General features: G+C 38.6%; 1 protein-coding gene across 29 annotated transcripts in view; it reads right to left on the minus strand.

The window, feature by feature from the left end:
• Positions 1–15,024, minus strand: part of LOC138349700 (low-density lipoprotein receptor-related protein 2-like) — a 381,514-nt gene that overhangs the window by 40,472 nt on the left and 326,018 nt on the right. For 24 of the 29 annotated variants that reach the window (XM_069310661.1, XM_069310640.1, XM_069310638.1 and 21 more), the window contains 3 exons: positions 13,517–13,630; positions 9,834–9,947; positions 4,159–4,272 (listed from right to left, as the gene is read on the minus strand). In XM_069310661.1, the coding sequence (XP_069166762.1) occupies positions 4,159–4,272; positions 9,834–9,947; positions 13,517–13,630 (342 nt within the window). The remainder of the gene's footprint in view (positions 1–4,158; positions 4,273–9,833; positions 9,948–13,516; positions 13,631–15,024) is intronic. The other 5 variants (XM_069310648.1, XM_069310643.1, XM_069310656.1 and 2 more) reach the window with 2 other exon arrangements.

Here is a 15,024-nt window from a genome sequence, read left to right on the forward strand (position 1 = left end):
AACACATGTGAGGATGACCACAGAGGAAAACTAGAGATCATTTGTAAACATGAAAATGGTATGAGGGTTGTTGATGTATAGTAGAGGATGTTCCTTCCTCATTTATTAAGAAAATGTGTGCAGTATGGGAAGAATTGTAAAGTTTTCCTGAAAAGTGTCACCCCAAATCAAGCTGTAGATTGTAAACCGTTGACGTTAACCTTTAACTGTAGATTGTTAAATCAAGCCGTTGTGTTAACCTTTTTAATGACACTGTGATGTCTCACTTCAGTGTTATGTTTGTCGAAAAGCGAGCTTTATGTCAAGAGGACCATAGGTATTATCCCTACTATCCTCCTCCTGTTAAGAAAAGTGTCCTCGTCTTTCTCTCTCCCTCTCTCCCTCTCTCTCTCTTCCTCCGGGCTCTACTCATCAGCAACCCTCAGTTTCTGGAATCTGAAATTTCCTTTATCTACAAATCTCTCTCTTGCCTTGATTACCCTGTACATTTTATCAACTGTGCCTATTCTCAAGCTAAACAAAATTTCTTTCATCCTAGACCTGCTTCCAACACTAATAGCACTGTGCTCTGCCTTCCCTTCATATCTGAACTCAAAACTCTTATCAATACCTTTCGTCCTCTTGACATAAAGCTCGCTTTCGACAAACTAACACTCTTCATAACAATCTAGTTCACACTGCTCCTCCTGCTTCTAATGCTGCTGGTGTCTACTCTATTTCCTGTTTATCTTGTCCTGTCCAATACTTTGGTGAAACTGGCCGTACACTAAATGACAAACTTAAGGAACACAGAAGAAGTGTTAAATCTGCAGACACAAACAATGCTCTCTTCTGTCAAGTTAGGGATTCTAATCATCCTACTGATTGGTCTTCCTCTAAAATAATCTTTCCTGCCTCTACTCTTCACAGACACCATCTTTTTGAATCGGCTCTTGTACACAACATACCCAACATGAACCCAACTCCTGGCTTTGTTGCTGTTGACTCTTCCCTTTCACAGTATATACTGTACTCAAATGTACTAAAAATTCTAATAAACATGACCTAACAAAAGCCTGCCCTTCCTTTTATCTTTCTTTTTCTTTCTCTTGTTTTCTCTTATGATCCCTTTCTTAATCCTATTATTACACCCTTTATTACACCTTACCTTCTGTACCTTTTGCCTTGCTCTTATCTTCCTCTAAGATTTCCATCTCCTCACCTCTCTCTCGCCTGCTTAATGCCCTTGCCTCCCTTGTCTCATCACAATTTACTTGATAATGGTACAGGACGGACCAAAACGTTCTCATCTCTTCAATTTCTAGTGTGTGGTTTGGTCAACAATGTTTTAGAATGTTCACAGACCTTGAAGACATCTTCCTGGGACAACCAGACCAATGTTTCTGTGATGGCCTATCGCCACCATTTTCTCCGCGGAACCATGCATTATACTGTACTTCCTCATGTTGACTTGGCGACACCCAACAATTAACTTATTTCCTTACTTTGGTGGCCTGTTTTCTTTAAAACAATGATTTGAGCAATGGTTTCTTTGTTTATTTCTTTTGTGGGCACCATTAGGAAAATGTGATACCACAAATACCACTGTCAACTACTGTAAAACACAAGGTTCAAGAGCGAGACGCACAACACAGGCACTCGCTATGAATGCCCGGGGGGCAACTAAGCATTCCAGGTGTGTGGCTCCAGGGAGGTAGTGCACACCGTGACATCACGTACATGTTGCAAAATTCTGTTTACAATCTTTCACCCATAAGACCATTTTTTTTTTATAATTACAAGTCTCGAGCGAGGGGGGGGGGAGGAGGGTACACTTTTGACGAGTTTGACAAGAACGTATAATAATAATAATGCCAAGGCTCATGGAAGCTAGTGAGGGAACCAAACCACAAAGCCCTAGTGTAGCTCAGGACACAAAAGTTTTGTCAGATTTACCATTCTTTCATTACAAACACAAACAAGAAATCACTGCTCCTTAAATTACCAACTCTGAATGCCCATTTGAGTTGCTCTTCAAAAATTTGTGAACCCAACAAAATCTTGATTTAAGATGTCCTTAGTAACACAATGCATTTTTGTTTCATGCCATACCATACTTAAATTACCTGAATATCATTATTCAGAAAAGTCAAAGATTACAGAATGCTAAACTTCAAAATGCATCTAGAAGTCTACAATCTATGTCTAATCCACTATTCCCCAACTATGTATTACTTTCAATTAACACCACACATATCACCCGACCTTCATGTTAAATATAATACTATACAATTCATAATACATTTACTGATTTTTTTGTTTTGTTGTTTTCAGGGATATTCCTGTGCAGGCTCTAAGCCTATGGCTGGCCAACTAAGTGTTACCCGTTTCTTGTTTCTGTTTTACATAGGCGGAGCGCGAGTATTTATGACTCGTATGTCTGCTTCAATAAGTTTATGCCCCATATATTTACCGATAACATACTAGAACGTGAAAATTTTTTAACAATACAAAGACGTATTACTTTTTAAAATATATTATCCATTTAAAATATTTATCTTTCAATCTTTCCTGTACTTATAACAGATTGAATAGTCTGATAATGGGTTATGTATATCAGTAAGCCAAAGTGTCTAAGGGTCTCAAAACAGATTTGAGTAAATTGATAAAAGTGAAGATAGATAATCAGATGACATATGTAATAAAGACTTATACTATTATTATAGACATTTTCAATAAGCCTTTAGCTATGACTATTTTGTACACATCTACCACTATGTGCACAATAAAATAATAGGTATTTAAAATATTTTCTCAATTAGAAAGGATAGAAAGCTACTGTATAGGATGAGAATGTGAAAAATATCCAAAACATTTTCCTGTCACCCTTAGACTGGTGCATTAAACAAAGCTGTCCTCAAAAATTAATTTTGATGCCAACGCTTGCATGAGGTTTATTGAGCTTTTATGCACTCTCCAACACAGTTACACTCCTTATTACACAAGAATTATTATGAATTGTAAGTCAAAATTAATTTTCTTGTATTATATATATTGCTATTATATGAATAGTAATTACAAACCGTTGAATGTAAAGAAATGCTTCTTTCTGTTTCACTACAGTAAAGCACTAAATTACTAAACAATGATGAAGATTAAACCACACACCAGAAGATGAGGAGATGACAACCTTTTGGTCCGTCCTGGATCATTATCAAGTCGACTGTCACACTCGACTTGATAATGGTCCTGGACGGACCGAAATGTCGTCGTCTCCTCACTTGTGGTGTGTGATTTAGTCTTCATATCTTCAGCCACGTTATTGTGACTCATCGTCTGCATACTAAGCAATGATCTTTCTTGAAATAATAAGAAAATTATAACTCAAAATTATAATTAAAAGTTTGAGTAACATGCCATAGACTCAGAGGAAAAGCAATGGTTGAAATTAAGTGAGGTCTTCCTGTGGCCCTCACACTGCATACTAATGACAGGAAAATAACCAGCTGTATTAAATTTAAATAAATATGGGAAAATTTGTTTTTGTTTTATATAATAACAATTTAAATAGTTTTTGGGGGGCTTTCAGACATTTTAACATTAAGTTTTCTTTACACAGGAGTATACCTGGAGATTCTGGTATAAATTCTGGGAGATCTTTTACTCCCCAACCCTGGCCCATGGCCAGACTTGTGACAATTTGGTCCAATGGGCTGTTGCTTGGAGCGGTCCGCAGACCCGCATATCCATCATAGCTCAGCTGGTACACTAGTGTACTATTTTGGACAGCTTCACACACTTATTTCAAACTCTTTTACTATAATTCTGCCACAGCACAAAACTAGTATTATTTTTGTATAGTATTATTATTATTATTATTATGGTTACTGTTATTTTTTGTTATTATTATTAATATTATTAGCAAAGAGGGATAAAAGACCATAGCCCCGTCACTAATCCACAGTCAATAATATAAAACATAACACTAATCTATACCTTGACTTTTAGATATGCAAATAATAATTTACATGCAGCATGATTATTTTTTCAGTATAATAAACTTTTTCTGGTTACTTCATCAGCCCAGAAGGATTCAGTGCAGCAATCACAGCAGAAAAAACAAAATCAGTACCATAACAGCCATATAAACCAATTGATTTTCTTTAAATGTAGCCTTACTTCCTACACAGTCCTCCTCATCAGTTCGGTCCGGACAGTCAAAAACCCCATCACAACGGACTTGCTGCTGTACGCATGACCCATCCCTGCACGTCCATTCGTTGGACCTACAAGCTATTCAAAAAATGGCATGTATTATTATTTATAATATACATATACATACACATACACATACATACAGTACATACATACATATATTGAGCTTGAATGGTCCTCAAGCCAATATGCAACTGAAAACTCCACACCCAAGAAGGATTTAAACCTAGAAAGCCAGAAGCACTATGCACCTTGGCGTACCTGGTACTTTAACCACTCGACCACCATGACTGTACAAAAGTCATTGGTAGCAGAGGCTATATCCCCAACGACCCGACAGCACTTGGTGGTAAGCTTGGGCATAGATATTTAATTGAATCACCTCACTTTGTGGGGGCTACATGAGCAGCACAAATGCAAACAAGCTTGAATGTTTTTATTCAAGCTTGTTCACATTTGATACCCGATACCTGGTTGATGGGGTTCTGGGAGTTCTTCTACTCCCCAAGCCCGGCCCAAGGCCAGGCTTGACTTGTGAGAGTTTAGTCCACTAGGCTGTTGCTTGGAGCAGCCCGCAGGCCCACATATCCACTACAACCCGGTTGGTATGGCACTACTTGGAAGAAACAATCTCGTTTCCTCTTGAAGCTGTCAACAGTTGTTCCGGCAATATTTCTTATGCTCGCTGGGAGGGTGTTGAACAACAGGGGACCTCTGATATCTTCAGAGTGATACAGTGTTTTCTGATTGTGCCTATGGCACCTCTGCTCTTCACTGGTTCTATTCTGCATTTTCTTCCATATCGTTCACTCCAGTACATTGTTATTTTACTGTGCAGATTTGGTACTTGCCCTCCAGTATCTTCCATGTGTATATTATTTGATATCCCTCTCATCTTCTTTCTAGTGAGTACATTAGGAGGGCTTTGAGACGATCCCAATAATTTAGATGCTTTATTGTGTCTATGCGTGCCGTACATGTTCTCTGTATTCCCTCTATTTTAGCAATCTCTTCTGCTCTGAAGGGGGAATTGAGTACTTCGGCCAGAGCTACATATATTTTTTTTATTTATTTTTTTATTATATATATATATATATATATATATATATATATATATATATATATATATATATATATATATATATATATATATATATATATATATATTATATACATATTGGTGTATACTGGCAGCAGGTTTTCTTTTATGCATGACTCATTGAATATGACAGCATATTCCGTATTAATTATTTTCTGATTTAGGGCTTCTATCCCTCTTACTAGTGCTCTTGCATCAGAGTTCAGATGGAAGAGGAGTTCACCAAAGTCATGTTCGTTTTCAAGGTGAAAAAAAGAATTGAATAACTGAAGAATGTATTACACTTATTGTAAAATCGCACGACGTTTCGAATCTACATGGTTCATTCTCAAGTGATGTTACAGTACCGAACATTATAATTTATACTAAAAGTGGGTCAGGTGAATACAAAGGGATCGAACAATGGGGTCAGGTGTAAACAAAAGGTATAACATTGGGTAGACATGAAGGAGAAAAGAAGCTAAGGATCAGACGGTTAAATAGGGTACATATAAAGATTAATCAAGCGTAGTGGGAGCTGTTTGTCGAGGAGTGTCTTCTATGTTGGCATCTTGACGTTTTGGTCTTTTTCTTACTCTCATGGTGGGTGGAGTGAATACCCGCCAAACACACACCGATAATACGACGTTTGTACAACGTTCGAACAAGTTTTAATACCTCCTAACCAGTTATAACAACCAATATAGCAAGTTGTAACAACGTTCTAATACGTCATAAACACGTTAAGCCAAGATGTAACAACTTTATTACAAGTTGTAACAACCAGAAAATAGAGACAGTTTCGGTTTGTGTTTCCAGGGTAGTTCCGTAATTTGAGTATTTATGGAAGGTTGTTCTACTTTTATGTGGATTGCTATAAGAATTTGTAATCTTCTTACATCTTGGGTTTTGTCCATTATACAAGTGTTTTTATTCAACATTTCTCTTGTTAAGGGTGATGTCATGGGCTTATCTCATGTGATTTCTGGGGGCACCAGATTGAAGATGACAGGTCAAATGCTTCATCAGCTTGGTCGACGTCATACCTATGTACTTGGATTGAAGGTTACATCCTTCATGGTGGCAGGTGTACGTGTATACAGCGTTTGACTGCTGTAAAGGGTTCTCCATCGGCTTCAAGCTGTTTTTGATAAGGAGGTCGGTAGTCTTCTTTGTTTTGTAGAATATGATCAGGTCTATATTTTGGTTAGGAGTAATGCTTTTTACTCCTTTATGGATTATTTCTTTCATTACTCTTTCTTCTTTTTTATGTTCAGTGTGCATGGTTGATTTGTAATATAATTTAATTGGAGGTATTGTGGTTTCTGTTCAAGGTTCAGGATTGTACCATTGGTCCAAGTGTCTTCTTATAAAAGCATTTATTTCCATGTTGCTATATCCATTGTTCACCAATACCCGAGTTATTCTTTCAAACTCTCTACTCACGTTGCTCCATTCGGAGCAATGGGTAAGCGCTCAACGAATATAAGCATTGAGAACACTGGCTTTGTATCTTTGGGGGCACTCACTTTTACCGTTCAGGCATAATCCTATGTTGGTAGGTTTTAGTATATACGTTTGTGCTTAAAGAGGTTCCTGTTTTTGTTATCAGTACATCCAAGAATGGCAAACTGTTATTTTCACTACTTTCATGTGTAAATCGGAGTACTGACACTCTCTCTAGATGGCTTTTTAGATCAATTAGTTCTTCTGAGTCTTTTACTATGACAAATATGTCATCTACATAATGACAGTATACAGTTGGTTTTGGTCTACTACTGAAGACAATCTTCGATAGTTCCCATGTAATAATTAGCAAATGACACTCCTAAGGGAAAGCCCATTGCTACTCTGTCTATTCGTAGATACATGTCCCCTTGTGGACTGATGAAAGGGGCTTCCTTTGTACATGCCTCGAGAAGATTCTTCAAGTGTGGCTCAGGTATGTCTAATTTGGGGTGCTCTCATCTCTGTATATTCTGTCCAGTATCATTTCTACGGTTGTGTCGACTGGGATGTTGGTAAATTGGGATTCAACGTCCAGGGAAGCAATGATTCCATCAGGCTGTGTAATTTTTATTAATTCTAGGAAATCTGCTGATGATTGTAGACTATATTTGCTTCAAGTGTAAGGAGTTAGGAGTTCATTAAGTCTTTTTGCTAGGTGATAGGTTGGAGCTGGCATTTGGTTGATTATTGGGCATAGTGGGTTACCTGGTTTGTGTGTCTTAACATTCCATAGGCATATTCTAAGCCATAGTCGCCTTCGAGTTTAGTGAAACGAACACTGCCTTTCTTTGCGTTGATTGCAGTAATAGTTTTATTCACTTTGTGTTTAAGGTCTTCCACAGGGTTCCATGTGATTCGTTGAAATTTGGTGTCATCACTAAGGATGTCGCTAATTGCCTAAGGCAATGTTAAGACACAAACCAGGTAACCCACTACGCCCAATAATCAGCCAAATACCAACTCCAATTTTCTGACTGATAGAAAGATGAAGGTAGTAATCATAGGCAATGTATCGGACTGGAGAAATGTCAGAAGTGGAGTACCAGAAGGTTCAGTTCTTGCACCAGTGATGTTCATTGTCTACATAAATGATCTACTAGATGGAATACATTATTATATGAATATGTTTGCCGATGATGCGAAGATAATACGAAGGATAGGAAACTTAGATGATTGTAATGCCCTTCAAGAAGACATGGACAAAATAAGCATATGAAGCACCACTTGGCAAATGGAATTTAATGTGAATAAATGCCATGTTACGGAATGTGGAATAGGAGAACATAGACCCCACACAACCTATAAATTATGTGAGAAATCTTTAGAGAATTCTGATAAAGAAAGAGATCTTGGGGTGATTCTAGGTAAAAAACTATCACCTGAGGACCACATAAAGAACGTTGTGCGAGGAGCCTATGCTACGCTTTCTAACTTCAGAATTGCTTTTAAATACATGGATGGTGAAATACTAAAGAAATTGTTCACAACTTTTGTTAGGCCAAAGCTAGAATATGCAGTAGTTGTGTGGTGCCCATATCTTAAGCACATCAACAAACTGGAAAAAGTGCAAAGACATGCTACTAAGTAGCTTCCAGAACTGAAGGGCAGGAGCTATGAGGAGAGGTTAGAGGCATTTTTTTTTTGTTATTATTATTATTATTATTTTCTACCTAAATATGCCAAAACTATTAGACAAGAAAAAGGGGTGATATGATCACTATATACAAAATAGTAACAGGAATTGATAAAATTGATAGGGAAGATTTCCTGAGACCTGAAACTTCAAGAACAAGAGATCATAGATTTAAACTAACTAAACAAAGATGCCAAAGAAATAAGAAAATTCACTTTCGCAAACAGAGTGGTAGATGGTTGGAACAAGTTAAGTGAGAAGGTGGTGGAGGCCAAAACCATCAGCAGTTTCAAACTTTATATGACAAAGAGTGCTGGGTAGACGGGACACCACGAGCGTAGCTCTCATCCTGTAACTACACTTAGGTAATTACACACCTTGGTGAGTGTGTGTGCATTATTTACATAATACGAGGCCAGAGCAGGTGTCCACCCAGTATAGCTTCAGCTGACAAACTGACTTTCCGGCGGCTGGCTTGGTGGGCCAGGACCCCTCTCCCCCTCCCAGGGGTAGAAAGGGGAGGGGGGTTGTGATGACATGTTGGCGCTGTGCAGTGTGATGACGTGTTGCTTGATAGCTTGTTTTTCTTTGGAGGAGTTTCTAGCCTCTGTTCAGTCTGTTTCGAAGTGCCTACCTTTCTGGGTGCTGAACCCTGGTAGATGACAGACATGAATACTTTTATACATAAGAGTTTCATAGGCCATTGCTTCCTTCGCCTCTCTGAGAGGACCAAGTTCTGGCTAGTGGTCCCCTGGTAGGCATGACAACTCCATAAGACTGAAGTACAGTACTAGTATTAGCTAATATCAGTCCAATAGCCTCAAGGAGCTGACGGGTCTTCCCTCAGAAATGTTGAATTTTTTCATCAAAATAAGGAAAATACAAATACTGTAGTTCATCAGCACATTATCACTCTTGATAATGTGTTAATAAACGTGAAAGTGCTCAAGTCAATTGTAGTTATTGAACATTTTTTCTTTGGTTATCTTGAGGTTATCTTGAGATGATTTCGGGGCTTTAGTGTCCCCGCGGCCCGGTCCTCAACCAGGCCTCCACCCCCAGGAAGCAGCCCGTAACAGCTGACTAACACCCAGGTGCCTATTTTACTGCTAGGTAACAGGGGCATAGCGTGAAAAAAACTCTGCCCATTGTTTCTCGCCGGCGCCCAGGATTGAACCCGGGACCACAGGATCACAAGTCCAGCGTGCAGTCCGCTCGGCCGCCTGGCTCGACCGGCTTTGTGGTTAACTCTTTCCACATTATCCATCACGGGTAAATTTCTTTATGGTTTACACACATACTGTAGTTCATGAATGTACACCATTCAAGACACATGACAAAATGAGCATTAAGAGGAAATTAAGATTTAACTTATATAGTAATATTATGAAAAATTATTGTATCATTTGAAGAGCTTACATGTTAGGCAATCTTTTTCATCAGAGTGATCGTAACATTGAGGATATCCATCACATCGAACTTCAATTGGAAGACAGGTCCCATCTAAACAAGTCCATTCCCCTTGCCTACAAGCTACATATAATGAAGAGATCATGCATTAGTAAAGCAATTAATTTAATAATAAATGCATGCAGAATCAGATGTACTGTACCATAAATGCATGCAGAATTAGATATACTGTACCATAAATGCATGCAGAATTAGATATACTGTACCATAAATGCATGCAGAATTAGATATACTGTACCATAAATGCATGCAGAATTAGACATACCATAAATGCACTACTAGACAATATACAGTAATCTATTGGACTCCCACTTGAACATAAATCAATGCACCATAAAACCTAATGTTAAAAGTATTTAATTGCAGCAGAAATCAATTGAAATCTTTCAGCGGAGCAAACCAGTGTGTTTACTTGATTAGAAGTCAGAACCAAAAGCTTCAGTCAAATATTTAAAAGCACTTTAACAAGTAACTTTGGTATAAACTGGTGAAAAAAGCGTGTTCTATTATTTGCAATATTAAAAACAGAAATAAATGAGTATTTGAAAAAGGAGCAAAATAAAGTAATTTCAAATGCTATAGTAATTAATTGCAGCCGAAGGGGTTTGGAATGACTATCTGTTTGAGCGGGTGCACAGTATGCATAGAAAATTAGCCACCTTTTCTGGTGGGCTTCGATTCACCTTTTCTGGTGGGCTTCGATTGGCTCTCTGAGCTTATCTCTTTCCAACAAGTCTTAGCCCAACACACCGGGCTTTTGAGATCCTTTTGTCTCCTATTGGGAATCAGGCCCAGAATCTGGCTCAGGCCCAGAATACTGTACCTCTTTCTGGAAGAGCTCTGGTGACTCCCTGAAGCTATCTCACCGAGATGGCTTTCCACTACTGGGTCACACCAGTCTTAGGAGTCCTGTTCGGCCTACCAGGAACCAGAGCCAGTACCTGGCTCGATACTCAAAAGTGCAAGGAGCTAGGGATCATTTTTTTTTTTTAGGGTAATTCCTGCACAGGCCCTAAAAGGGATCTTTATAATCACCCACACTGGGAAAGCATCCAGAAAGTCAGTGTAGCATATGGACAATTCCAAGGTTCATAGAAAAAGCACTGAAACAACCAAAACAACTCTACAAAATTATTCATTCCAAAGAAATTATTCACTTCAAACTCTCCCAACCATGAGAACAGTCAACAAGCTCTGAAAGATAATAGGACTGAGCATCAACAAGCCAAGAAACTATAGGCAAGGCTCAAAGGCCAGCACTACAAAAGAAATAAGCCAAATCAGCCTTTTGAGGAGCACCGGAACAAAGGGTGCATTCCAAAAGGCAAATAGCAAATCCCAGAGGGAAACAAACACGCTGCAATGCCTGCGAGACAGCTGCAAACTCCTGCACAAAGACAGACTGTCAACACAGGTGAGGAGGCCACAGATGCTGACTGGCATAGCAAGAGCTGAGGACAAAGTCCCAAACAAGGATAGACATGACCTTCTTCTAAATGAATATAGAAGGTGCCATGGAATTAAACCCGAGAAAACACTTAAGAGGAAAAAAATGACATCAAATCCACATCAGGGAAAATGACGAATGCAACATACAGCTCTTCCAGTAGCAAAAAGGCACTCGTTGGAAAAGTGAGGAAAATGCTCCCCTCCCCACCAACCATGTGCTAGAACACCACAGAGGTGAAGGCCAGGCAACTAAAAAGGCGCACGAAGTCTCAATGCGACCCCACCCCTTCACCCCAGCACCAGCTGAAGCCTCAAGATGAACCAGTAATGGCCAACCAAGGCAAAGATAAAGAGGCCGGCCTGACAGCCCTGACCAGGCAAAGCCAGTCCAGCCCTGAGAAGCCACCAATTGGGAACTCCCCCTGTTGACCAAAATGCCAGAGCAAGTCAACTAAAAAAAAAACCACATCTCAGGCTAGCAGACAATCCACAAGACATGGGGTGTAAAGTAGGCGAAAACACAGGTTGCCAAAGATGAAAACGATGGAGGACTTTATGAAGGCGTTTGAGAATCACAGAAGACCCAACTCTAAACCAGAACCAAAGTCATTGACTACAGTCAAAACACCTTGCAAAGCAGTAGAAGACACACACACCCACCAAACTACTAAAGCCCATAAAATTCCCACCTTTCAGAAGAGGAAAAAATAAGACAGTGAAAAAGAGGGGGAGTAAGCAGGTGGCCTTCCAGAGAGAAATCAAAACAGCAAACTGGCAGCCATAAAAATCTGCAAAGAAGTTTATGCCCATGCAGCTACAGCAGCAGCAGTGAAAATTAACAGGGAACAGAACCATGGCTGCAACAACAAAGTCACAATTGAGAAAACACAGCAAAATGACAGAGATCCATCCAGAAGTGTAAAGAAGATTGCCTCCACCAATGGAAGCAAGCCCTGTGGTCCACCCCTAACACTGCCAAAGGCAACTGGACATGCAGACAAAGAGCAGTGCAGGAGCAAACAAGGCAATGTTGAAGTCACAAAGGAAGGATTCCCAAGAAAGACTTAAAAACTGGAACAGGTTTCTTCAAAGTCAAAGATATCAAAAGGCTGGGATAAAATAAAAAATAAAAAGCTGGGATAAAAAAAATCAAGTCAGGATGAAGGTAGGACCTTATATCATAGCCAGGAAGTGTTAGAGGATTGTACTCAACGGAGAAAAGATACAAATAAGACACAAAGTCCATGTTTCACAGCAGGTACTTAAGCAAATTCAGCAGAATCACACTCAAATCCAGCCCACGAACAGATCAAGAAACGCACCCATGTGGGAGTGGTGTAGGAGCATGCACAGAGATGAAGAATAAAACACAGCCAACGACAGACTCTTGAGGCTTGGAATTAAACTTAAAAAAACTCGTGGGCAACTATAGACCCTCTTCCAGAAGAACGAGGGAGAAGGCTGGCTAAAGCGTCAAGTGACCTGGGCTGCCATCTGGTGGTGTTCAGGCACATCACGCTTGGGGTATTTACCCTATAGACTTACTAGTTTACATTACTTACTTAGGGATGCTTAATTGTGTTGTTTTACTATACCTATGAATTCTGGTGAACTTTCCTTAGTTTATGGGGTGTATCTCTAATAGCCTGTTGCCTTCATGTTGTAGAGTGAGCCAGATTCTAATCGTGTCTTCTAATATTTGATGGGTGGGTCTAAGAGATCTGGTGTATTAGGACAAGGCTTGGTAATATCAAAGCTAAGCTCAGAGCAACAACTATACAGTACTTGCAATGCGGAATAATATGAGTGCCATACTTGCAAAACTAGAAATATGCATGCAATAAGATAACTATATGGAATACAAAAATACATTACATACCCAGTACTAGATAAATATGTGGAAGGCAAAATAAATACATGCAATACTAGATATATATATATATATATATATATATATATATATGCAATACTAGATAGATATATATGCAATACTAGATATATATATATATATATGCAATACTAGATATATAAATATGCAATACTAGATATATATATATGCAATACTAGATACTGTAAATATATGCAAAGTTGATTAAACGCTAGTAAACTAATTTGCTTTAAACCATTCATTCATCTATGCATCCTTTTCCAGATGACCCTGTACTATAATTCTAATAACCCACTTGTTTGACAGTTTTCTTCATCTGAATAGTCACGGCAGTCATAATGACGATTACACACAGCATGCTGTGGAACACACGATCCATCTCTACAAGTCCACTCACCAAAACCACAAGCTATATAGAGATATTAATTAGTACATGCACTTAATCTTTAAGTTTACAATAAAGAAAAAATTAATTTAAAAAATTTAGCACAGAATTAGTCTGATTAGTCTACATTGATTAGTCTACAAGCATTTTATCTGATGCAATACTGTTTTCTATTTCCCACTTACATAGGGTGGGAAGGCACTTGCCATGAGAGAGAAAGAAGAACAAGCAGGATAGGAAAAGAAGGTTACAATATTCTCAAAATTACTCATCTATTCACCATGTCTTTTATACTAATCAGCATCATAAGGAACCAGCATCTTCACACTCCAGAAAACCATTCACAGAACCACTCTACTACTTTACTGTTATTATTAAATTTTATAAACCACAGAAGTTGTCAAATAAAATTATATAATTTAAAATCTAATTCCAGTTAGACTTATTCCCTACCATTCTCAGTGTCTTGTTTACACTAAGTCCCAGCTTCCTCACTCACCGTGTCTACTCATTTTTGTCCCAGCTTCCTCACTCACTGTGTCTGCCCATTTTTGTCCCAGCTTCCTCACTCACCATGTAGACCCATTTTTGCTAAGATCACAAAACACATAGAATCATAACATCTACCTAACCCTGGGAAACATGGGTTCAGAACAGGACGCTCCTGCCTCTCACAAGTGACTGAGCACCATGACATGGCCCTAGATGCCAAAGAAGACAAGCAAAATGCTAATGTAATACACACAAGTTTTGCAAAAGCTTCAACAAATGTGATCATGGTGTTATCACACAAAATGCTCATAAAAGGAATTACTGGCAAGGCAGGGAAATGGATCTTTAACTTCCTAATGAACAGAAGCCAGAGTGTAATAGTTAACAAAGCAACATTTTAGATCATCCACCAAGAAAATGTCAGTCCACCAAGGAACCATGCTTGCTCTGGTACTTTTTCCAATACTCATATCAGACATATACAAGGATACAGACTACAGCACTATCATCCTCTGCAGATAACACTAGGATTTTCATGGGACTAGACTCTCTAGTCTCTCTCTACAGAAAATGCAGTCAAATCACACTATTGAAAAAAAATCATTACAAAAAGATTTAGGCGTAATCATGTTGGAAGACCTTACTTTTAAAGAAAGCAACAAAGAAGCTGTCACAAAAGAAATTGACAGGTTGGATAACAAGAACCATTAAAAAAAAAAAAAAAAGATACCATACCAATGATGATCCTTTTTAAGACACTAGTGCTTCCTAGAGCACCAGTGTATTTAAATATTTATACACAGAACTCATCTACACCTGCAGCTTTCTCACATTTTAGCTTGTGTACTGATGCACTTTTATTCTCAGTGCATTCTTCTTGCACCAGCAAAACCAATTACCTATATACTTCCATTTCTTTCATCAAT

The sequence above is a fragment of the Procambarus clarkii genome, chromosome 67 (genome assembly GCF_040958095.1).
Source record: "Procambarus clarkii isolate CNS0578487 chromosome 67, FALCON_Pclarkii_2.0, whole genome shotgun sequence".
Taxonomy (NCBI): domain Eukaryota; kingdom Metazoa; phylum Arthropoda; class Malacostraca; order Decapoda; family Cambaridae; genus Procambarus; species Procambarus clarkii.